The sequence below is a fragment of the Thermobia domestica genome, chromosome 7 (assembly GCF_964235325.1).
Source record: "Thermobia domestica chromosome 7, izTheDome1.hap1.1, whole genome shotgun sequence".
In the NCBI taxonomy this organism is placed as follows: domain Eukaryota; kingdom Metazoa; phylum Arthropoda; class Insecta; order Zygentoma; family Lepismatidae; genus Thermobia; species Thermobia domestica.
In genome coordinates this window covers 258,950,694-258,974,157 of record NC_137460.1, presented here as the reverse complement: position 1 = coordinate 258,974,157, position 23,464 = coordinate 258,950,694, and the positions used below count along the sequence as shown (strand labels likewise).

The window sequence follows — 23,464 nt, the reverse complement described above, 5'->3', positions numbered from 1 at the left end:
AAAATGTAAGTTTTTGCAGAAAAAAAATAGATGACTTTGAAGAATATCTAAGATCATTGAGAGACGGGTTCGATTATATTTAGTAAAAAATGGAAGAACCTGAAGAGCCACACTTTTCAAAAAGATCAAGGTAAATGAAGTGGGATTTGACTCCCCCCACTAAAAAATCGTTGCCAATGCCTATAGTCTGAAATGATTGATACGCTAAAAGAAAAAAAGTACTAGATTCTCTGATATTGAAAAACTAGAGATACTTGTAATATCAACCGGTAACAATTGTGAAAGTGTCACGACACGCCGCTGTCAACAGCCCACAGAAGTCGATTCCTAGACGGTCCATGGAACTCGGAATTCCACAGACAACCGTGTTTAAGATAGCCAAGAAGACGATCAAGACCAAAGGTTACAAAATCAAGATAGTCCAGGATCTGCATGATTTGGACATCCGGTTCAACTTCTGTGACGCCATGCTCAAGCAGTTGGAACATGGCGACGTTCTCCTTTCAGCCATCATGTTCTCAGATGAGGCAACCTCAGATGTGGCGGTGAATGAACTGAGCTGGTGCAGATTACAGGTAAAAATTTAATCCTTCCGCTACCGTTTGCACTTTATTTGATTTCAATATGAGCCTTTTTATGTAAATTATAAGCGAATTAAATCCGTCCATACTTTATGAAAACCCTGTACAGGAAACGAGATAAATGATTTCAGTTGTAGCAGCGTGCGAATGGATGTGAGTACGCATTAGAGTGATGCGGTTGAGGTGGCGTATGGATACACACTATGTGGCAGCGGCGTAAGAAGAATGGAGCTACAAGCATATCAGCTTTCGAACGTAAGTATAAATTATGCTTAGAAACTGCAGAAAGCACAGCTCGTTAGTTTACTTGCCTAGTTCTGGAATGGCTCCTTTATGTACCAAAGCTCAATACTCAACTCACATAGTGAGTGGAGCAATAAAGCGAAGGCGGGTTAGAGCCCCGTAGGGCATGTTGTTTACTATATTACAATAGAATGGGGAGGCACGCCAATGTTTTACACCCTTTGCCATTTGTTATAAGGTGCAAAATAACCTATGTACGGAAAGAAAGAACACATAAGCCATTTATGTAGTTAGAAACAGCGTTAGAATAGTGTGATTTATTATTTTGGATTTGTAATGCAGAGGTACTTTGTACTGATCACCTAGCATAGATTGGTGTCTCCTTCTTTCCTCACCAGTAATCGTTTTTATGACATACGTTTGCAGGTAGGGGGGCGGCGTGGCTCAGTGGTAGAGCGTTCACCTCCGGTGCTTGGGGTCCCTGGTTCGATCCCAGCTCGCGCAGTGTATACTTTGTGGTGGACAAACACCGTGCTCGTGGGTTTTCTCGGGGTTCTTCCGTTTCCTCCCACTTTCTTCATTCCACCATTTCACTCATCTCTCATTATCACCGTCTCCTTTAGCCTAACCAGCATAACCGTGGGACGTTAAACTTAAAGATTTCATTTCATTTCATTTCACGTTTGCAGGTTATTTGTAGCATATAGTCAGTGTGAGAATTGAATATTTTTTCCCAGGGGAAGGGATGAATTTCACCCATATACGCACCCAGTCTTCACACACGTATACTATATAAGAGAGAATTTAAAACGTGATCCCTGTTGGGGATAAAAAAAATTTCGGGAATAACTTTTTCTCAGAGGGGAAATCTCTGGCATCCCCGTCAATTCGCACACTGCATATAGTACTGTACGCAATTGTTCTTAATTTAACGTAGGGGTTGCAAGTAGCTCAGTTGTAGAGCGTTCACCTTTGGTGCGTAAGGCTCTTCGTTTGATCCCAACTCGCGACAAGTAGGCTTTGTGGTAGGTAAACACAGTGTGCGTGGGTTTTTTCGGGGTTCTCTCGTTTCTTCTCACTTTTATCATTCCACTATCTCATTCATTCTCATCATCATTGTCTCCTTTAGCCTACCAGACACAACTGTGGGACGTAAATTCAGATTTAATTTCATTTTTTTTTTTTTTTAAATTTAACGTCCCAAGATTGTGCTTCAAAGCTAAGGGAGACAGTGATAGAGATGGATAATAATGGTGTAATGTATTGTATTGTATTTATTTCGTCCTTTCTTCATACATTTAGCACTGTATTACAATGCATATGAAGTGAACACGTCATTTATATATAAATACAAAAGTAAAAGAAACAAATGTGGATGTACGTTTCTTGGCAGTTTTCGCATGAATACGTGTTTGTGCTCTTGTTTTCTCTGAATTGTGTTCTTAGCAGTGGAGTTTCAGTATATTTATAAGGTGCAGAAACTGTCTCATGCCCCTATCGTAATGAAGAAGGTGGAAGGTAGAGTGTGAGTCCTGGGTCTCCGGATCCTCCCCGAAATCACTATTTTTATGCAAATTTTATCTAATTTTAGGGGCAATTTTACAAATTTTAATACAATTTGTCCTCGTATTGAGCTTGACTCCCTCAGAAATAAATTCCTGCGTACGTCCCTTCTGGACGGAAACTGGAGAATCCTGGAAAATCCCACGCACAGAGTGTTTTCTCATGTGGGCAACGTATTTATGGCAAATAAGTAGGCATATTGGACCGTGATGAACTCGCCTCCGATGCATAGGTCCCTGGTTTGATTCCAGCTCCGCCAAGTGGACTGTGAGTAAACCGTATCAGGGGCGGCTGTGGGATTTTAATTTTGGGTAGGCCCGCTCCCCCCGCTTATGGATACGTATACACATTTGATTTATTAATGACGATGCTATTTGTTAAATAATTAATATAAATAGTGGAAAATGTATTTACTCTTTATTGTATCTTTTAGCGTTTATATATTTTTCAGAATTTTGGGGTAGGCCCGTGCCTACCTGCTAAAGCCGCCACTACACCGTATGTGTTTTCTCGGGATTTTCTTACTTTCTTCATTACGCTCATTATCATCATAATGTCTCCCTGAGCTTCGTAGCATAATCGTGGGACGTTACACTCCAACAGAAATGGTAGCCGTTAGGCTGAAGTAGATGGATAATTCTTAAATCTGAATTATCAAGAAGTTGATACAATGTTGGAGGAAACGGGAGAATCTTGATTTAACCCACGTCGATAAAAAAAAAGAAAGTCTTGAGAAAGTGGACAGTGATAAAAATTGAAATGTTCAACTGTCTGATGCCCTATGAATATGTAACGCACTTAAAATACAAGTTTTAGTGGCCTTCGCAGAATCTTCTTGCGTTGAAATGAAGGCTTAAATGTGTTATATTTTAAACAATATAACTGTACATGTTTATTTAATATAAATTCTGTATGTAGTAATAGTTTGAATTTTTTTGCAATTTTATATTTTGTTTATACCCTTTCCTTTCTCCTCGTATTTGAGAACCCCATTTCTGTGGACAGTTTATCGCTTTTAAGACAGATATTTCTCAACTTTTTGTCTCTCAAAATTGGGGTTATATGTCTCATTTCCTCAAATGTTACTTTCTCAATTTTAAGAAAAAAATTCAGTTTTTCTCAAATTTGAGAAAGAAATTGCAACCTCAGAAATTAGACATAATTCCTCGCATTTGAGTAATTATTTCTCAATATGATTTGAGAAAATCGAAATCTCATTTTTAAAAATGCACATGTACACATGTAAGAATCGGCACAAGGAAACTTTTCTCGAATTTAAGAAACCATCTTTTAACAGTGAAAGGATTTGAGAAGGAAATTTTCCTATTTATCCCCAAATACTTTTCTTTCCGTCATTGCGGCCAAAATACCACTTTCCCTTATTTATATATGAAATTTGGTATTGTCAAAGAAGATTGAGAAATATGTTATCGCCTTAACTATTTTAGACATTGCAATAAAACTTGGCACATGCATTACATACAGCCGTAAGTTTTTTTGAAAATAGATTATATTCAGATACCTGTAGCCGGGACCATTCCAAAGGGCACTAAATTTAAAAAAAAAAAAAAAAGGATTTCTAGGAGGGGATGTTTTCTATTTTACCCCATATTTTCCATTTGAAAGCATGTTTCATTCTGAATAGTATGATCACTGTTCAACATTTTTTTCACTTTTTACTTTTTACAAAAACGAAAGTAGCCGTTCTTTATTGATTTTTGGCTATAGAACGCGAAAATCGCACTTAAAATTCGCTCCTGGCTCGTTTTTGAGTAATTTACCTTTTTATATTTTGCATATAATACTATGAGACATTATAAGGACATGATTTGAAATTATTGTTTTACACGGTCCAAGTGTCGTTTTTGACAAGTATTTGCTGCATATTCCACTTGGCAACGTTGTACGTTATCAACAGCTAGTGCGAGCGTCTCATGAGTCACGTGAGGCAATGAATGCAAGTTGCAACTAGCTCCAGTTAACGTCTCTGATCGTATTCGTGGCGTGCTTTAAGCAGTAATTTGCTAGACTGTTTGTGTTACTGGTGAACCAGCAGTTTGAAAGTTGTGAGTGAGGATATTATCGTTGTTTCACATATTGTTTTCATTGCGAAATGTCAGTGATTCAAGGAAAGTGCAGCAATGCCTCGCGTTTGTAAAAATTCAGTGGACAGTATGTGCTACATATGTTCGGACGTGATTTGTGGTTCCAGAAAGCGGCCATTGACTGCTGCAGTGCGAAGAGCATATTTACTATACTTCGGGTGTCGTGTTGGAGACCAGGATAATCATGGGCTCCCCACGTTTGTTGTACGAGTTGTTCATCTACTCTGAATGCGTGGATGCATGGGAAGATCGTTTCCATGCGCATTGCTGTGCCCGCCATTTGGCGTGAACCAACAAACCATAGTACAAACTGCTACTTTTGCATGCTACCCTGCTTGAAGAAAGGTATAAATACGAAGAAGAAGACGAAGATCGAATACCCAGTATACCATCTGTCATTCGTTCAGTGGCCCATAGAGAAGGATTGCCTGTTCCCGATCACCGGCTACCATTCTGATCGAAAGTGATACAGAGAATGAAACTGAAGATGAACCTGCTCCACATACCAGTGACACTGATCCTTCATTTGAGACGAAAACCGACTATCTTGAACCGCCACCGACTCACACAAGCGGAGCTTCATGACCTGATTAGAGATTTGGAACTTCCAAAGAAAAAGCTGCGTTCTTAGCATCTAGGTTACAGCAGTCAGTGAAGCCTTCTGGATAATACAGTTAGGGTATCAACTCTACGCGATCGTCAAAAAGATCCTCCAAAATATTTCTACTGCACCGACGAGTTAGTATTTTGCAATGATGTTCCAGGTTTGATGCAGAAGCTGAGGATTCCGTACAAAGTAAAAGATTGGAGACTGTTTATAGACGCCTCCAAAACAAGCCTTAAGGCTGTGCTCCTTTACAACAGTAAGGAGATATCAGCATCAATCCCTGTTGCTTATGCACCCCTAGGTAAAGAAAGTTATCCCATGTTGGAACGCGTTTTGGATCTTATAAAATATCGTGAACCCAAGTTTGTAGTGATTTTAAGGTGATCGCAATTTTGTTTGGCCTACAGGGTTTCTATACAAAATACAGTTGTTGCATATGTGATTGGGATAGTCGTGCAAAGAATGTCCGTTACACTCAAAAGGAATGGCCGCGACGAACAGTTTTGTTGCCAGGCGAAAAAAAAAAAAAAAAAAAAAACATTTTAAATGTACCTCTCGTGAACCCACAAAGCATTGTGCTACCACCATTGCACATCAAACTTGGACTGCATTTGTGAAGGCCATGAACAGGAATGAACGTGCATTGGCATACTTGTGCCAAAAGTTTCAGCGTCTAAGTACAGAAAAGATTAAGCAGGGAGTCTTTATTGGTCCGCAAATACGCAAGCTATTGCAAGACGAGGTGTTTGAATCTATTCTCAATGCTGATGAGCTCCATGCGTGGCATTGTTTCCGCAATGTTTTTACCAGATTCTTGGGCAACCACCGTGCCGAAAATTACAAAGAATTAGTAGAAGAATTGCTATTTGCCTACGAGAAACTTGGGTGCACTATATCACTCAAAATGCAATTCCTCCATTCCCACCTTGATGTCTTTCCAGTGAATTGTGAATCTTTCAGTGACAAGCAAGGAGAGCGATTTCACCAGGACATTTCTACGATAGACCAGGACATTACAAAGGAAAGTGGTCAGTTTCAATGTTAGCGGATTTCTGCTGGATGATTTCAAGAGATGCTCCAGATGTTTCTCACAACAAACAAGCAAAGAGACGGCTTGTTTAAAACAGATACTTTAGGTAACTTTTGCCAATACAGTTTTTGTCCTGTAGCGCTATATGCAAAATGTTAAGAGTGCTATTACACCGATAGTATGCCAGGAGGACGTTATATATATATTTTTTATATTCATATTCAGTGTCCAAACATTTATAAGAGACAGCTATTTTCATTTCCGTAATTATGTTAACCCTTGAATGCATAAGTGGTGTCTCTTGGACCCCAAGCCGTTTTTTCTTGCTTCACATCTCCCTTGTCATATGGCATAGGAAATCCAAATTTGATTACTTTTATTCCTACAATATTTTCTTGTTTCGTATTCTCAAATTTCTCAAATTTCTGAAAAACAGTCAATTTTAATAAATACCATCATTTTCCATGCATCTAAGGGTTAATGTGTGTTACTGTTACCTTTACAGTTTCATTATCATAGCGTTACATGCAAAATGTAAATTGTGTAATTAATACTAAATGTGAATTCGGAACACGTATTTATTGTGTTTTTCGTGTTCAGCGCCCAAAAAATTATAAGGGACGGATATTTCAATTTACGTAATCATTTCAAAGTTTCGTGACTTTTACCTTTACAATTTCATTATAATAGTGTTATATGCAAAAGATAAATTATGCAATTACCACTAAATCTGAGCTAGGAGCATATTATCATTGTCATTCTATTGTTCAGCGTCCAAGAACTTATAAAGAATAGCTATTTTTACTTCCGTAATAATTTCAATGTTTTGTGACTTTTTCCTTTACAATTTCATTATTAGCGTTATATGTAACATGTAAACTGTGTAATTACAAGTAAATCTTAGCCAGGAGCACATTTTTATTGTCAGTTTCGTGTTCAGCGCCCAAAAAATCAATAAAGGATGACCATTTACATTTCTGTAAAAGGTTCACTGTTGCACAGTGAATCCTTGATGCTCGAATGAATTGTACTGAAGCTACTTAACTGAAAGTCAACATTTTTCTGCAAAAATGCAAGATTTTTTTTTTAACGAAATGTTTAAGGTTTACGTCCCACGATTATGCCGGGTAGGCTAAAGGAGACGGTGATGATTAGAAATGAATGAAATGGTGGAATGAAGAAAGTGGGAGGAAACGAGAGAACCGCGAGAAAACCCACGCACACGGTATTTGTCCACCACAAAGCTCACATGGTGCGAGCTGCGATCGAACCAAGGACCCCATGTACCAGAGGTGAACGCTCTACCACGAGCCACTGCGACCCCTACAAGAATCTAAAAGGGAAAAGGGGTAGAGGAAAAAGCAAGAGGGGAAGAGGAGGAATTTACAGAAAATATCCCTTATACTCTGGTCTAATGCTTCAGAGAAAATAAGCTTTTCACTAATTAGTCCCGATAAAGAAGAAAAAAACTGTATTTACTGTACTATAACTTCGGGAATGAGAATGAAGAGGTAATTATTATGGTCTATACACTGATCATCAAGAAACTGCGAAGACAACACCAAGGCTCAACAAAATTCTATGAGATGATTGCTCAACTACACTGTAAAAAAATTAATAGGTAAATTTACAAAAAAAAAAAAAAAAAAAAATGGCAATCTGTTTACCAAGTCTCTATGTAAATCAATTTACACATATAAAGTTAAATTACTAATATAAAATGGTATAAAATTACATTTTTTCAATAAATATATCATTTTTTAATAAATTTACTGTAAATTTGTTAAAGAAAAAGTAAATTTTGCAATTTAATCTAAGGAAATGTATATATACTTACAAAATGAAGGATAAATGATTTTACGTTAACATTTGGCAATTAAACTACAATTTTTTTTCGATGTAGGCTATCAGCAAAATATATTAATTCAGTACCATGGATAAAATTTTGTGTGTATTTATTCGCGTTACCATGTGCTGTATGTGCACATGCAGTGAACTATTGAAAAAGTATAATGTATTATTGTCAAAGTCGCAGCAAATACACGCAAGCAACACATTAGTGACAGCTATCTTCGTGTTGATCGATATAGTGACATAATTTGTTGTTTTGAATCCCAGCAACATGGTCAACAGACACATGTAAAATTATATTGATCCATTGCAGTTTTGCTTACGACATGAGGAATTTCTGGTTTCATCTCGTAAACGAGACGAAAATCGAGACGAGAAGTATCTTTTTAAAATTAAGACGAGACAAGAAACATGACAATACTGGTTACGTCTTCGAAACGAGACATTTCTTGAATCCATGAGAGGGCCAGCCCTAGGCAATTTGCCGCCTCCTTTCTCCCGCAAGAGCAACTCTTAAAAGCCATGATTTTAAGTATTCTACGCCAGTGGTCGAAGTGAGACGGTATGCGGTGGTATGCCATACTGCTTTTGTTTTTTTTTAGTGATGAAGGGATAACGTCTCTGGTTTTTCCATGATTAACCCTAGGAAGTCCAAGGGGGGAAGGGCTTCTTGAACCCACTCGTTTATATTTCTTGAAAAAAAACCGTCGTAAGTTGATTAAAATATTGAAAATTTTATTTATTGTCTATAATTACTTCTTTGATAAATCCACATCATTAATGTGCATTTTTATTTAGTAACTTGTAAGTTAAAAATTATTTCAAAGTAGTGGGCTCATCGAACCCCCTCCTTGGACTTCCATGTGACATATTTTCTACAAGTATATTTCCTGAAGTTAGATATTTTTTCGTTTGTATTTAGAAAGGATTGTGTTCTTATGTTGGGAAACAGCTTACCAGCCACGAGTAAGTTCTGAATGCTTATTCTATATTCATTTCTTGTTAGATAGCGTTATGTGAGTTATAGTATGTTATACTGTGGGTTCGAGAAGCCCCCTTCCCTCCTTGGACCTACTTGAGACAAAAAAAATCTTGGACTTCCTAGGGTTATAACATACTGTCACTGGAAAGTAGATGCTAATTAACTTTAATAAATAAATATTTATACACAGTAATTGACGAATAGCTTTACACGTAAAAAGATGAGCTCATTCGTGGCTAAGCGGCTAGCGTACGCGCCTTTGGCGTGGGAGACCCGGGTTCGATTCCCGGCGGGAGCTCATGTGTTTCGGATTCCACGTTAATCAGTAGGTCCACGTCTCATATAGCCTCGCTGCTGAACGGGACGTTAAACTCCAAATCAACCACCAAGCACGTAAAAAGATTTTATTTCTTATGTAGAAATAATTTCTAAGTTGACAACAACCGACATTTTTGTTATCTTTTTCGTACTTTTTTCTTTTTAAAATGAGGCGTCTTCAAAGAAGTTCACCTAGTTTATATTTTCATGTGCCATATTGAACTGTTTCTTTGTTACGAGTATGTATGAGTGTATGTCTTCTTGCCTTAATGCATATAAATGCCGTGTTTTGAGCATGGGCGGATTTAGGGGTTGTCTGCTGTGGGGGTTGGATCTTCCGGGAGTTTGGAATACTCCACAGTTGATTATGTGGACTGGAGTGTTCCCGCAGGGAATTATTAATATCCCCATTCGGTTTTTGAGTATTTTCGTGTATAATTCTCTATAATACAACATAAGGGGATATTTTTTTCATAAAGTTGTTGTAGGGGGATCAAAGTCTCCATATTCCGGGGCCCCTGTCACTACAGAGAAGCGCTCCAATGACTTTCAGTCATTATGTAAATAGAAATTCAATCTTTTAGGCAACACATCCTCACTGCATTTCAATATTTAGATAGCCGATATGTCGAGTCAAAATCATACTAAAACATACCGCCTCTGCTTTTTTCCCCACTTCAAAAACTGATGTTACCTCATCATGAACAACGAAGGAGAGGGAAAACGTACTCGCACTCAGAAAGATCTAAACACTACAGATACAATCTCGTTGTGTCTATTTTTAATTTTAAATAATAATCTTTTTATAGTAATCCTAGATAGTAATCCTTTTTATAGAATTCAATATTAAGCTTCAATCTCAATATATCAGTTTGTAATTCCAGTGCAACTAGCTCTTTTATCTTTATTGCTTGATTTTTCTTCACTATGTCTGTTGAAAAATTAACAAAAAAAAAAAAAAAAACAACTTGTTTCCACCTTCAATTATAAGGAACTTGATGGGCTAACATGGCCATAGATGATGAAAGACCAGATATCTAATTCCTGATTCTAACCTTAATTACTTTTAACGAAATTGTTCTCTTTTTTTTTTATCTGACATTATTCTACGTAACTATGTGTGAAAATAATGTGTTTGTTAGATGTAAAATCTGAATCATATATCTTTTTTTTAACTAAAAAATTCCTAAGATCTCATGTTTTTCTCTTAAAACTCTGTCAATCCTTAGGGGGGCGCGGTGGCTCAGTGGTAGAGCGTTCACCTCTGGTGCTTAGGGTTCCTAGTTCGATCCCAGCTTGTGGACTTTGTGGCGGACAAACACCGTGCTCGTGGGTTTTGTCGGAGTTCTCCCGTTTCCTCCCACTCTCTTCATTCCACCATTTCATTCATTTCTCATCATCACCGTCTCCTTTAGCCTAACTGGCATAACCGTGGGACACAAAAACTTAAAGATTTCATTTCATTTCTGGCAATCCTTAAATCGCACTGAAGAGCCTTGTCGTTTCCAAGCATCCGCGAAGTATCTGTTGTAGTGGATTAAATAGAGTATTTAATACAATTAATTAGAAGATCATGGAAACTATGAAATGAAATCTCTCATTTTACATCCTACCAGGGGCGGATCCAGGACCGACTTCTGGGCCGGGGGTGGATTGTCATAATGCTACTTTTAAGGGTTCCAAACTCTGGGATGGATTTTATTTATATATATAAAATAAGAAAGTTTGCTCTTCTGGGGGGGAGGGGGCGATCGCCCCGATCGCCCCCCTCTGGATCCGCCCCTGCATCCTACTATTATCCTTTTTCGATAAAATGATAAGGATAAAGTGAACGGTTATGAAAGAATTGCTGGCATGCGAATGTGGGAGGAAAGGGAACACCCTTGAGAAAACTACTCGGTTCGATTTTGTCGACGCATACTCGTGTAGCTGGGTTTCTAACCAGATGTCCCTAGCGATAAAAGTGAGCACTCTACCACTACGCCCTTGTGACTTTTAAAGGACCATGGAGACAAGTATCCCAATTGGAGGAAATTTAAGAAAAAAGGTAGAGCTCTCACTTCTGGTGCCAGGGGTTCCTGGATCGATTCATACTATCTGCGTTTGTGTCCGTGAGTATTTTTGTTTCATTTTCTCCCACATTATAATTCCACAAATGAGTTCATAATGACTCATTTTCATTAATTATCTGCCAATTTTAACTAAGGTTACCGAATTAAAAAAAAAAGAACCGGGGACACTTACCAACTTTAGTCAGGACACGGAGCCTACAGATTTTGCTTTAAAATGCTGCAAACACAACTAAATTGTCCTGGGAGCAACTGATACATTTGGTTACCTTAGTTTCAGTGGAAATAGTATTAGGCTAAGTGGGATGTAAAACAAAAAGATACTTTTTGTTTCATTTCAATATGTTGATGACAAAATATTTTGTTGTCAGTTTCACGTAACAAAGACCAGAGGCGCACACACGTGGGAGGTTCAATGGGTCCGGACCTCCCCAAACCTTCGTAACTTCACATACAATTATATGCTTTATTACTTGTTTAACAGACAAATGATCAGTGGCGGCTCTAGGATTTTAATTTTGGGTAGGCCAGCTCCATCGCTTATGGATACATATACACATCTGATTGATTAATGGCAGTAGGAAATTACTTTTGTATTTCAGAACCAGATCCTGAGAAGAATATTCGGACCCAAGAGGAACGGGAATGGGGAATGGCGGAAACTTCATAACGAGGAACTACATAATTTATACGGTTTACCAAACATTGTTAGGGTCATCAAGTCTAGGAGGCTTAGGTGGGCAGGTATGTAGTCAGGGTAGAGAAAGTAGAAACGCTTTCAAACTCCACTGGAAGACCAATCGGAAAATAATCATTAGGAAGACCTAGGCGCAGATGGGAGGACAATATTAAAATGGATCACGCAGAAATAGGAATACAAAGTAGAAACTGGATCAAATTGGCTAAGGATAGAAGTCAGTGGAGAGCTTTTGTGAACGCGGCATTGAACTCCGGGTTCCATAGGCCATAGAGTTAGTTAGTTAAATTACTTTTACAGGAGTGGTTCATGCTATTTGTTAAATAATTATCTAACATTAATATAAATAGTGGGAAATATATATTTACTCTTTATTGTATGTTTTAGCGTTTATATATTTTCCAAAATTTTTTAATAGGCCTGTGCCTACCCGGCCTGCCCACTAAAGCCGCCACTGGAAATGATTGATCTTACAATTCTTCTTTACTCTTTCTTTTCTAAAAAAATAATCTAGTCTTATCATTTTTTTCTTGTACTTGACAATAACTTATGGGGTGTGAACGACAATGCTTTAGTACTACTTACAAGGGAAGAGAGGGAGATTATACATCGAAGTGGAAGATGATTTATACACCAATCAAAAGCATTAATGACACCTATTACGAAACTGTAATGAAACTTTTCCGAATGCGTATACTGTGGGAGTTATATTAATATATAGGGTGTCTAGAAAATCCGTTGCAAACCCCTAGAAATCGCATACGGTACGACAGATGCCAAAACAGGAAAACACATGTTCGATCATTTTAAAAGTACAACATATCAAAGCAAAAATTGTCGTCCCAGGGCCACCCGCAGGGTCCCAGGCAGGGTCCAACTGAAAATTTGTAAATGGTGACGAGATCAAGTAGCGTATCATTGGAAAGCTGTTGGGAAATGAACGAAGACGAAACAAGTCTCTATTCTCTAAAATTACCATTGCAAAGCCGCCATTGTAAAGTCTATGGCCAACCTCATAAATCTGAAATGGTGCGACAGATGTCAAAACAGGAAAACACGTGAGTCATCATTTCGAAAATAGTATGATTGAAAGTAAAAATATTTTTTCTAGGGTCCTCCACAGGATCGCAGACGAGGTCCTACTCCAAAATTTTCAAATTTCAAGGGGGGGGTCAAATAGAACTGTTTGAAAGCTGTTGTTAAATGAAACAACTACATGTGTATGGAAGTAGTTATTCACTGTGCATGTAAAATGAACTACGATTTAGCACTTTTGTCAAACACAAATGTCTAGAAAATCAGTTTCAGACTTTAGTCAAACCATTTCCGATGCTATCTGATACAATATTCGGTGAAAATGGGAAAACTTACCATTAAACATGTGTATATGACTCGCACCATACATGCATTCGGGCCAATAATAATATTACAGTTTCTTAATGAGCATAGTTTGTGCTTTCGATTAGTGTATAAGCCATCTTCCACTTCAATATAATAATCTCCGTCCCTTTTCGTTTTTTGTTCTTGTCGTTTCTTTTCTTTTTCTTTCTTTCTTTACACATTAATGGACCCCGAAGAGCAGAATCTCATAGTAGGCGCATTTCCTTTCTTTACATTGCGTACACGAATTAAAGTGAAAACAAACGAACACCCAACTACAGAAAAAAGAACTAAAACGCAAGATGTTTGCACAGAGTCATCATAGAACGTCCAGACTTCTTCCATCTACTTTTACTTAACAACAGTTTTCAAACAATATGCTCCTTGACCTCCCTTGAAATTTGAAAGTTTTCAGTTGGGAGTTCCCGTCTGGGACCATGTGGAGGACCCTGGGACAAATATTTTTACTTTCAATCATTCTACTTGCGAAATGACGACTCACGTGTTTTCCGGTTTGGACATCTGTCGCGCCATTTCAGGTTTACCATAGACTTTACAATGACGGTTTTGCTGACATTTTGCTACTTGATCTCGTCACCATTTGCATATTTTGAGTTGGATCCTGCCTGGGACCCTGCGGGTGGCCCTGTGACAACAATTTTTGCTTTGATACATTGTACTTTTAAAATGATCAAACATGTGTTTCCCTGTTTTGGCATCTGACGTACCGTTTGTCATTTCTAGGGGTGGCAACGGATTTTCTAGACACCCTGTATATTAATATAACTCGCACAGTATATGCATTCGGAAAATTTTTATTACAGTTTCGTAATAGGTGTCATTAGTGCTTTCGATTGGTGTATAAACCATCTTCCACTTCGATATATAATCTTCCTCTCTTCCCTTGTTAGACGTAATGTCTTTATATTGGATCCTCCCTCAAACTTTGGACCAGGCGCGCACCCAGAAATCTTTATTTGGAGGGGTCCAAGGTTTAAAACGATAAGTAATTTTTAAGTATTGACACCTATATTCTTACGATGAATGATAAAATTACATAGTTTTTATCAGAAAAGAAATAGTACAGATGATAAGGTCGAATCTCGAATATATATCAATTATTTCTCTGCTAAGCAATGCCGAGATAGTAAGTTTTTTTGGGGGGAGGGGTTCGGACTTTCTGGACCCCCGTGGGTGGGTCCTTAAAAAATTTCTGGGTGTGCGCCTGCAAATGATCCATTTATATCATTCTATTGTCCCGTTTACATTCCAAAGAAATATCAGTAGCGTACACAGAATTTCATCATGAAGGGGTCCCAGCTACCAAGTTTGAAACATTTCAGGATGATTTAGAATTAAGCATCCTTTGAACAACAAGGCTGTATAAGACGTGAACCTACAGATTAACGTGGAATCCGAACAGTGACGACGGTAGAAGGAAGAAGGAGAGCTGCCACCCCCGAAAATGCATCCTCCGCCACACATGTTATATTCGATGTAATATAAAGTACGGGTAATATATTACTTGTAGGTGAAGTATTAGGCCTACTTGAACTATTATTTTCGATATACAAAAATAGCTTCGCCCTACAGAGTATCTCTGTTCCTCCGCTTGTACCCCGTGTAAGAAATTAAAGTTGGAGTCGTCACTGAATCCGAACTATTGAGCTACGACCGGGAATCAAATCCAGATCTCCTACACTGGAGGCATGTATCCTAACCATATAAGCATAAGGGAGCTCGAATCATTTCATGCGTTTGTATACATATAATTATTAATGTGGTAAATGTTTATTTTTACATATCTTCCTCAAGACAGGCACGTAGCCAAGGGGGGGCGGGCTACCCTTCGAGATCAGAAATGAAAATAATTAAGGAAGAATGAAACGAAATGAAATGATTAAAAGAAGGGTCAGCGTTAAAAATAAAAATCTACAGGAAGCTTTTGGTTACTCTTTCTTATGAGGAGATTTGTATTACTTGCAATACATGGTGGTGAGGTAAGCGAGATATCCTGGAAGAGTCAGGGAATTTGAAATTTCTAGAAAAGTTACGGAATCCTCAGAACTTCTGCTACTAGTCAGGGAGATTTCAAGCTTCCGAAAACATAGTGCCGTTGTGTAACAGCGTGGATATTTTTAATCATAATTTTTCGTTATCGCATCCTTGCAGTATCAAACATGTTATTTCAAAAACAATTTTCTGCTGCTCCTTTAACCTGTCATTCGGAACAGACAGTAGTTGACGGAATAATAAAAACAAAAATTTATGTGGAAAGAAAGTTCTGTTAACATTTGATTCAACAGAGAAAGGAACGGATATATTGTAAAATATTTTACAAGACATTAGTGAGTATGTTCGTTTCATAATGTACTTTTTATAGTAGTTGAGGTCATAATGAAAAGAAAATAGTTATATTTGAATGAACGGAGGAAGGACGTAAATATTGTAAAATCTTTTTCAATACGTCTTTTTATTATTTTACTCGAGATTTCTTCATAGTTTGTTATTAATATACTTACCAGCATTTCCTCATTTTATTGTCCTAACAAACCAATATATGTTGATGGTAAAGTAGTTTAGATTGATCGAGCTCCTGGGCCTTCAGAATTTCATGTCACGCAACCCCCCCCCCTTACCCCGAAATCCTCGCTAAACGAACCAATATATGTTACGGTAAAATACTTTAGAATGATCGAGTCCCTGCTGTGATGATCACAATATTTCATGTCACCCCCCCCCTTCACGAAATCCTGGCTACGTGCCTGCTCAAGGTAAAGGGTAGGTTAAAACCAGGAAATTCCCTCCTTGCGTACACCATTGATCATTATCCTAGACTGATGTCCTTCGTAGGTAGGCCTATCTTTAGCCTATTACTATAAATTCATTTTCAAAGCACGGGAGGCATTTTAAAAACAGAAAGACTCTGAAACAAACGTTTCTTATTTTTTGTTTAGCTATTTTCCGAATCTGCACAAAAAAGTACATCTTTTGGTCGATACCGAGGATTTCTGGTCAATTCTGGAAATTCCAAATAACACCACTACATTTACCATGAACAATTAATTACCCATTTCATGTTTCTGCTTGAAGTTCTAATTTCTATATCAATTCTATGTAGAATTTAAGAACTTCGTCTACTCTACATTAAACATTTTAACCCACACAATAATATGATTGTTACGAATTAAAACTTACCATTTTGCTGAAGGAAATTGCAGTAACACGACAGTTATTCACACTCACTCCTACTTCTAAAAACAGCACATTCATCCTCTTTCCTTTGACACTTCACAGACTCCGTCAGCGTTGCCAGCGTTAACGCGAAAATCATACGCAAGATAAGAATGGACCGTTTTATCCTCCTGGGAAGGACAGTACAGTAACATGAAAGCGCTTTTCTGTTTAAACACACAATTTTTCTTTATTTTTTCCCCTATTCAGATATATTTATTGTTTTGTTTTGAAAATGATGCACGATAAAATAAAAGTAAGAGAGCATTATGATATTCATGTTAAAAATTAGGCCTATAACGTTACTTTGCTGCATGAAAATGACAGTAAAAGAAAACGCCGATTTCAAAATGAAATCTTTTAATTTAACGTCCCACGTTTACACCCTTTAGGCTAAGGGAGACGGTGATTTAGGCAAGAATTCGTAGGATTAGAATGTGGGAGGAAAAGACAGGACATTGTCCTTCACAAGCTTACTTGGCCGGGGGTCGAACCAGGGATACCATGTTCTAGAGTTAAGCATTTTACTAGTGAGCCGGCGCACCCCCAAAAATGTCGATTTGTTAAACATCAAAGCTGAAGTTACGAACTTCATTGGGGAAGAAAACTTGTCATGCAATTCAAGTTACTTTGTGACTTTGTGAAACATAGGAGGATTATTACACTTCACTTTGACTGACTAAAGCGCATGCATTTACTGTCGATAGTAAGTTTATATCTCTTCTTAAATTGATTTTACTGAACGACGAAAGATGAACACAGCGTCCAAAGCATCACTGCAGCGAGTTGTGAAATCACAGTCATTTTAGAAGATTTCTTTCTTGAGTAACAATAAAGTATTGCTACAAAATTTCAGTAAGACCGTTCATAACGCGTACAGACAAGCGGTCAGACCGCATACCATACGAAAAGAAGAAATTACCTTACATGTACGGTCAAAACCGCATGCCTGGCAACGATGAATGTCCTTGTCTTTCTTCTCTATTGATTATCAAGCTGCGAAAAGCGGGGAATACCCAAAGTCAGTAGCGTACGCAGGATTTATTTTAGGAAGGGGGATGAAATCAGGTGTGAAGAATATAGTGCATACAGTAACTAAATGAACTTTTGTCAAATAACATGACACAGTAGGTTGGAATAAATCGCTGGACAGATGACACACATTCCTGGTGCGCAGGGATATACACAGAAATATTTTCGGGCTTTTTTTTTTTTTTTTAAACAAAATTAGCATAATTTTAGGAGCAATTAGTATAATATTACATTTCCTACTTTAGTCGCAGCTTGGATGAATCCCCCTGAAAATATTTTTACCTGTTGATGTGCATTTTTTAGGTAAGAATCCAAGTAGCCTTAACAATAAAATATTTATTATATTCGGCATATTTGCTACATCCATACAGAACGAGAACATCGATGTCTCACAAAAAAAGTAAGTTTGTAAAGTGATAATTCCATTTAACATTTATCTACCAAAAACAACTGTGCACTTAAAAGTTTAATTATTTTACTACAATACCGAGCTTAATCTAAAGCAAAAGTTTTTTTTTATTATTATTATTTAAACAAAATCCTCTTTCCATTAGTATAATTTATTTCTATATCTATAGTAGTGTATATAACGAAGGCAATTGGTCAAAGTATCGTAATAGATAATGTAAGCTCTTGTAGGAAGAGGACTGTAGAAAACAATAACATTTTATATAAAATACTCGTAATTTATACAAAGGTTTTATAAAGCGAGTTGCAAACGTCTTGCGTTCCCAGATCCAGCAAAATGGTCGATGACATGATCATTTGTGATTTCTAAAGCCAAGTCTCTACGAATAGAGGGTAACGCAATTCCATTCAATCTATTTTCACTTGTTGTGCTCCTCAAATACGTTTTAATTAATTTTAGTTTCGAAAAGCTTCGTTCAACTGAAGCTGTAGAAACAGGAAGTACAGCAAGTATTTTTAATAGTATGCTTATATTTGGGAAAATATTTTCATCGCATTCATCTAATACGGCGAGAACACTTCCAAGTTTTTCTTCTGATTTCCACTTTTGTCTCCATAACTCCCACTCTTCCAAAAGTACTTCATCGTAAGAGTCAGTCAAGTCGTCTCTATAGAATTCAAATGCTTGTCGAACTTTATCAAATGGCACATCACAGTTAGTTGGTATGAGGTACAGAAGAGATGACACAGAATCCTGGTGAGCTAAGAACCTTTCATCATGTCGTCTAAGCATGGTATAAAAAGTGTCACTCTATAGTATGTTTCCGGGTCTTTAAAAGGTGTATTGGCTCGATTCTTTTGGAGACCAACTGTTCTTGGAATTGTTATTTCAACATTTATATGAGCTGCAAGTTCCAGAGGATCTTTGAACAGTTTGTGAAACTCAGGATCAGCATTTTGTGCCAAATCATGTGTAACTTCTCTTGTCATTTTTACTTTTTCTAATGCACTACATAAATCGATGCCTTTCGTTTGAAGGTATTTTGAAAGATTGTAGGTCAGTCCCAACAATTTTGATGTGACAATCAGAGCTGGAATGAAGGACGGTGTTCCAATGCTATTTAAAATTAATAATGCTTTCTTCGAATGTTCACCAGGTAGTTGGTTAACGCACTCAAGAGCTGAAACAATTGGTATAAGCAGGGGTGCCCACAAGGGGGGGCTATGACGCAAACTGCGTCATTGAAATATTTGGGGGGGGGGGTAAATATCTATATAAATATGTTTGAGAGGGTGTGAAAATTAATCGAAAAGATTTTTTTTTCATGGAAGAACACCTACGGATAGACAATTGAGGGGGGGTGCGTCATGGACATGAGGGGGGGTGGGCACCACTGGTATAAGCATTTCCTTAAAAAGTAATATAGCATCATGCCTATCACACCATCTCGTTTCAGAAAGTGTTTTCATTCTTGTATTATCACAGTCTGGTTTCAATTCTTTAATATTTTGTTTTAAAATGGAGGTACGCTTTGCACTGCCTCGAAAAAATGAACACGTCTCTGATATTACGCCCATAGCATTTCGAACACCCTGAACTTTAAACGTATCAGATATACACAAATTTAAGCAATGACTCACACAATGGGTGTATATTGCTTTTGGAAAGGATTTCTTTAAAATAGCTTGGACACCTCTGAATTTGCCTCTCATGGTAGATGCTCCATCATAGCCTTGACCTCTCATATAGGTTAAATCAAGTCCGTGTTCTATGAGTTTTTAGTGGTGTACCACTGAGCAGTAACAGTCCTTTGTTCTTCAAGTGGAACAGTTGTAACATGGCCAGATTTGGAGAAGAAAGTTGCGATCATCTTCTTCCCCACACTTCGCGGTCACTTCACTTTCGTGAATGGGTTTTCGTCTGGAAAGATCCAAACTGTACACTGGCGTTTATTTTCAGGGTCAAATTGATAGATCCAAGTCTCATCACCAGTAACAATGTCAGAGACGCGTCGAGAATTGCCTCCATCAAATTTTGCAAGCATTTCCTCACACCATTCCACACGCATGTGCTTCTGCTGTTCAGTCAAAGTGTGAGGCAAACCTTCCTGAGCCGAAGATGATCATGAAGAATTTTTGTTACTGCTGGCGATCCAATGTTCACTGTAGATTCAATGTCGTTGAAAGTTGTTCGAGGGTTTTCTCGAATCATTTGTTCCACAACGGCAATATTTTCATCTGACACAACTGTTGCCGGACGTCCAGCTCTCTCTTCATCTTTAAGCGATGTCCGGCCTCTTCTGAATTCACCAAACCACCGAAAAATTGTAGCACGGGAAGGAGCAAGGTCTCCAAATGTTCCCTGCAAACGGTCAAGGCTTTGTGTCTTGCTCAAACCACTTTTGAAATCTTAAAGGATCATTGCCCGAAAATGTTCCCTTTCGAGCTCCATTCTAGACAGCCGAATATTGCTCACATCAACACACAAGTGAAGGCGATACGGCCACGCCGATAAGCGAGGCGAGTTGAAACTTTTACAATACAACCCACTTTTTAACTTCGAGTAGGCAAGCCACTTACACCACTTATACGTTCAGCCATTTTCTTTGAAAATGACGCTTGGAACCCCTAGAATCTTCAGTCGGAAACTGGTAGCTCAAAGGTGGTGTCCAAAAATGCTTCAATTTGTCCAATTTTTCCATATTGTTGAGTTCATTTCGAGGAGGTTCTCCCTCGGAAAAATTTGGAAGGAAAAAGCTACTTTAGGCCTTACTTTAACAACTTCCATAAATTTCGGAGGGGGATACAGACCCCCTGGGCCTTCCTTGGCTACGTCCCTGTCTTTAACACGTAATTGATTGTGTACCCGTAATTCAGATTCAGAAAAGATACTCGAATAAAAAAGTTGGATGATAAATTAGTTGGATTGTGTAAAGCGCTTTCTCAAATTCTATCCATATTTGTTGGATGAAGCCGGCTTGTATATTTCCATCGTTGTTGAGCTGTCAAAACCATAGATGTCCAAACTCGCGAGCCCCGGCAATAATTGAACACGAGCCCGAGTGAGCCCGAGCCCCAATGAAATAAGTAAGCGCGAGCCCCAGTGAGCGCGAACCCAATCGAGAGAAGTGAGCGCGAGCCCAGTTAACAGAAGTGATCGTGAGCCCAGTTAAGAGAAATGAGCACAAGTGCGAATGAGCGCGAGTCCAGTCCAGAGAAGTGATCGCGAGCCCGAGTGAGCGCGAGCCCAGTTGGGAGAAGTGATCGCGAGCTCAAGTGAGCGCGAGCCCAGTTGACGGAAGTGATCGCGAGCCCGAGTGATCGTGAGCCCAATTAAGAGAAACGAGCGCGAGCCCAGTTCAGAGAAGTAATCTCGAGCCCGAGTGAGTGCAAGCTTAGTTGATAGAAGTGAGCGTGAGCCCGAGCGAGTGCGAGTTAAATTGAGTGCGAATCCGCGCTCACTTAACACTCACGTGGACTCATTTGCTTTAGAGTAAAAAAAATAAAAAAAAAAATAGGAAACTCATTCCGATTCCGGTTCCGATTCCATATGTAGCGCCCGTAGATTTAGCGCCCAGTATTTCTGGCTCAGAAGGAATTTTATATTGATTTTATCTCACAATCAGGGATGTCCAGTTCATTTTACCACTCTTTCCACAGGTCGTTAATTCCTGTTATTTTCTTAAATCCATGTTCCGTGTACTTAGTGTCCACTAGGTACAACTGTTGGTGTCCCGACAAAACGTACCAGCGACAAAACGTACCACTTGAATTTTCGCGACAAAACGTACCACTTTTGACGACCTGTCATAAATGTCAACCTATCATGGATTAATTAAAGCATTTCTGATATTTATTCCACGACAAAACGTACCACTTATATAAATTACAATCTGTCATGGACTAATTAAAACATTTCGGATATTTAATCCGCGACAAAACGTACTACTGCATGTTAAGAAACTACTTCCTCATGAACAGGTAAAACAACGGCAGTATAAGATTGAGAAGAACAGACAGGTAATGTATCGAGTTGTCAAAGTGCAGAAACTCATTGGTAAAAGAGGGCTCATTTACAGAGGAAATGCAACAGCCTATAAACTGAAAGACACAGCTATAGATCATGGAAACTTTTTGGATATTATTCCTTTCTTAAGCAAATTTGATCTTCCGCTTAGAAGTAATCTAGATAAGGTCACCGAGAAGAGTCATATACGAGGAAGTAAGCAGGATAGTGGTCGCATAACTTTTACTAAACACGGTGAATTATGTTTTGAATGCTATCAGCACACTTATCAGAGAAGATATTTCGAAAGAAGTCTCTCAAGCTTCAATATTTTCTGTTCTATTAGACACTACTCAAGATATAGTAGTTTCAGGCCAGTGCTCTGTTGTTTTACGAAGTATTGTTGTCATTGTAAAAAAAAAAAAAAAAAAAAATGAAATGAAATCTTTAAGTTTTACGTCCCACGCTTATGCCGGTTAGGCCAAAGGAGACGGTGATGATGAGAGATGAGTAAAATGGTGGAATGAAGAAAGTGGGAGGAAACGGGAGGACCCCGAGAAAACAAACGAGCACGGTGTTTGTCCACCACAAAGTCCACACGGCGCGAACTGGGATCGAATGTTGTCATTGTAAAATGAATATCTACCACAGGCCAGTGTCTTTGCGGTTTACTGCTGGAAATTCTGCAGAAGTTGAAACTTGATATTAAGAAGTGTATTTGAAATTCAACCGATGGCTCAAGTAACATGCAAGGACAATATTCGGATTTTTTTCAATTCACCTATGATCAGTTACACGATGTGATTCAGTTGATTTTGAATTTAACGGCCCTTCTAGCAGCGAGGCTATATGAGACGGGACATACTGATTTACGGAAAATCCGAAACACATGAGCTCCCGCCGGGAATCAAACCCAGGTTTCCCACGGCAAAGGCGCATATGGTAACCGCTTAACTACTAAGAAACTCAGTTACACGTGTGGTGTTACGCTCATATACTCAATCATGTCATATGTGATCTGACAAAAAATTACATTGATTCTGTGTCATTGTTCTGCTGAATGACTGTGCGATATTTATGCGTGAGTCTTATCAGCGAATGTACATTTGGAAGATCAAATGTTAACAAAGGCGTTTTACAGTTATTGCGGAAACAAGATGGTAGAAAACACACTGTTTTTCAGAAAAAGTTTGGTCATTTTTCGAACCCAAAAAGTGCTTTGTATATAGAGTTGACCATAACAATTAAGAAAATTGCTTCTACAGAAAATATCAAACCAAAAGCTAGGTGTAAAGCGAAAGGATATATAAAAGATCTTCTCAAGTTCAAAACAATTCGGACAGCAGAAATATTCCTTA

The 23,464-nt window shown here is 38.2% G+C and overlaps 1 protein-coding gene across 2 annotated transcripts in view; it reads right to left on the bottom strand.

Annotated features, from left to right (window-relative positions):
- The window catches only part of LOC145690851 (E3 ubiquitin-protein ligase Siah1-like), a 112,352-nt gene that overhangs the window by 7,552 nt on the left and 81,336 nt on the right, over positions 1-23,464 (bottom strand). The window contains exon 1 of one of the 2 annotated variants that reach the window (XM_081766214.1): positions 16,625-16,744. The exons of the other annotated variant lie outside the window; for it this stretch is intronic. Within the exon in view, the coding sequence (XP_081622340.1) occupies positions 16,625-16,699 (75 nt within the window). The 5' untranslated portion in view covers positions 16,700-16,744. Of the gene's footprint in view, positions 1-16,624; positions 16,745-23,464 lie in introns of those variants that run through there. 2 annotated transcript variants of the gene reach the window in all.